A 2810-nucleotide genomic window follows, 5' to 3' on the forward strand; every position below is an offset into this window, starting at 1 on the left:
AACGTTTTATAGGATAACAGTTTCTAAATCCAAGTCACTGTTGCAAGAACAATAATTATCTCTGTGTATATTCTGTTTTCTAAAAGTCCGTAGAAGAACCAATGGACAATAATAACCTGCATGCATATTTTGTTTACACACACATTTCACCTGATGGTGACATAAAATGTACTACGAAACATAGCTGTTCAGACTGGATAACTGTGTTCTTAATCACCTGCATGCATATTTTGTTTACACACACATTTCACCTGATGGTGACATAAAATGTACTACGAAACATAGCTGTTCAGACTGGATAACTGTGTTCTTAATCACCTGCATGCATATTTTGTTTACACACACATTTCACCTGATGGTGACATAAAATGTAGTACGAAACATAGCTGTTCAGACTGGATAACTGTGTTCTTAATCACCTGTATATATATTATTAAACTAATCATGGAAACGCACCAGCGATACATGTACAACAGTGGCATACAATGGCCAATTGAAACTAAATGCTCAGTTTATCATTATTACAATACGTTGTAACTGAAAATACAAAATAAAAGTGAATCAGTTGTATGATGTACTACTATTTTATATTTGTTTATATAGATCAGTCCATCTTGCTTTTACGCTACCGTGATTTTATCAATGCCTGTGAAATATCGTTCTACATGTTTTGCAGCGCACTCTACAAGTTCTTTAGTTGCTATTTGAACTTCTCACTTTCCACATAAGCCCATGAAGTCTTAATAATATTCATATCGGTGGTTTGTGCGTATCAGCCATAGTTGCAAGTGGTCATTTTTCACCAAAGAGGTCAGAGGAAATGAAATAGAGCTAGAAAACCGAAATGGTTTTAGTAAATTACTATTTTATAGGATGCTAGACACATACTTATTACTAGAAACAAATCTTGGCCAATTTGATGAATAAAAGTAGTTTAAAACTACACCTAATTAGCACATATTTTAATATAATTCGAATTTAACTAAGCCTAATATTGACATCTCGGTTTTTCATTGAATGTAGAGAAACTATTAGGAAAATCACATTGTTTACCTGATGCAGTTTTCTGGATCGTGGTCACAATCTACGTTACACATAAATCGTTCCCATGACAACCAGCCCATGGGAGGAGTTAGTGCCAAGCCATTGTCCAATGAGCAAGCAGTTGATATAATAATAATAAAAACGATGACACCTATGAATACTTTCATTTTCAATCCATAAATGAATTGGTTTGATGACTGTAAAAAAACAAAACAATAAGTCACGAAAGAATAAAAACAGTGTGGTGTATAAAATAACAAACCAATCTTTTCACTGAACGAACTGTTTAAAACGACAATGTAAACAAAATGATGTAATGTGAAAATCTGTCTTTTTTTCTCACAAACTATGTACAATTTGTCGAGAATTTGGAGTGTTACACAACATAAAAATATCTGGTTATTTATGACAGTTAAATGTGGATTATCGAACAATATTCCAGATTCCGTGTTTCCCTTGTAACAATTTCCTCCATTTGACGTCCATTACTACGGCGTAATGCTCTACACTGACGTCCATTACTACGGCGTAATGCTCTACACTGACGTCCATTACTACGCCGTAATGCTCTACACTGACGTCCATTAATACGCCGTAATGCTCTACACTGACGTCCATTACTACGCCGTAATGCTCTACACTGAAGTTTACAAAGTAATAAATTTCTGCGAATGAAGACGAAGTCAATATCTGACCTTACAGAAATCCTCTATTCTACATGGACGTTTAAACAAAGACAGAAAAGATAAATGGAGTAACTTGATAAATATGTGCATTACTCTGTTTTAAATAATCTCAGATTAAAAATCAAGATTTAAGTTTGAAGTTAACACCTAAACCGATTGACAAATTAGGGTTAAAAGATAAGTTTTAAACAGTATGTTGCCAACAATTCTTCAAGTACAGCGGACACAATATAAATAAATTAGTCGAAATATACCAAGTCACAAAAACTATTAAGCCTAATCTAAAACATTAACATCCCTGGTAAAATGTGAATCTTTTCATCCAATCAGAGAACACCACATCCTGATATTACACTTTAAAAGATGTGATAAATATAATGTAAAATAGAAAGACATCAAGCGTTCTGTATACCGAAACCTAAACCAAGCGTTCTGTATACCGAAACCTAAACCATAAACCGAACTAAACAGCTTACCAATCGACGACAGAAGTCAACATTCAAGTCAAACCCTAGGGTGAAATATTTACTGGATTATCAACTCACGCGAAAGTTAGTCATAGATATATTTATCTATACATTTTTATATACTTTCTCTCTCTAAACCTAAATATATATACACGTATGTGCCTGTCGATACAAAGTCTATACGTAACTTGTCTATTTGACAGATAGGTGATAATTTTCATGAACATATTGTTTCGTTTTTCAATCTGCTCTTTAGTTGAAAACACTCCGTACTTAAAAACAGACATCGTAATACGTACGATTCATTGTTCAGTGATAATGATTAAACAATAGAAAGAACAGATAATATTTTTCAATTATACTCGTCATTAGTATCAGGTTACTATATATAGTTTTTAAAACGCTACATTCGTTGTCTAGTTTTTCAGGGATTTTGAAGAATTAGAAGAGCGTTTAATAGTATTTCAACACCATTATATTCGCCATATTCACTGCCAATGACGCTTTTCGCTTGATACAGAGCTCATCAGACCGACTCAGTGGTCGGAACACTATTTACAAAAACCACTCGTTATGAACGTAAACAATATCGGAAAAGGCGTTCACATCATAA

The 2810-nt window shown here is 33.5% G+C and overlaps 1 protein-coding gene across 1 annotated transcript in view; it reads right to left on the reverse strand.

Annotated features, from left to right (window-relative positions):
* The window catches only part of LOC106477195 (alpha-N-acetylgalactosaminidase-like), a gene marked incomplete at its 3' end in the record, with an annotated part of 4413 nt that extends 2158 nt beyond the window's left edge, over window positions 1–2255 (reverse strand). The window contains exons 1-2 of the mRNA XM_022380849.1: window positions 2207–2255; window positions 1054–1241 (exon numbers count right to left, since the gene is read on the reverse strand). Of these exons, the coding sequence (XP_022236557.1) occupies window positions 1054–1211 (158 nt within the window). The remainder of the gene's footprint in view (window positions 1–1053; window positions 1242–2206) is intronic.
* Between the last annotated feature and the right edge of the window lie 555 nt (window positions 2256–2810).

The sequence above is a fragment of the Limulus polyphemus genome, unplaced genomic scaffold (genome assembly GCF_000517525.1).
Source record: "Limulus polyphemus unplaced genomic scaffold, Limulus_polyphemus-2.1.2 Scaffold13300, whole genome shotgun sequence".
Taxonomy (NCBI): domain Eukaryota; kingdom Metazoa; phylum Arthropoda; class Merostomata; order Xiphosura; family Limulidae; genus Limulus; species Limulus polyphemus.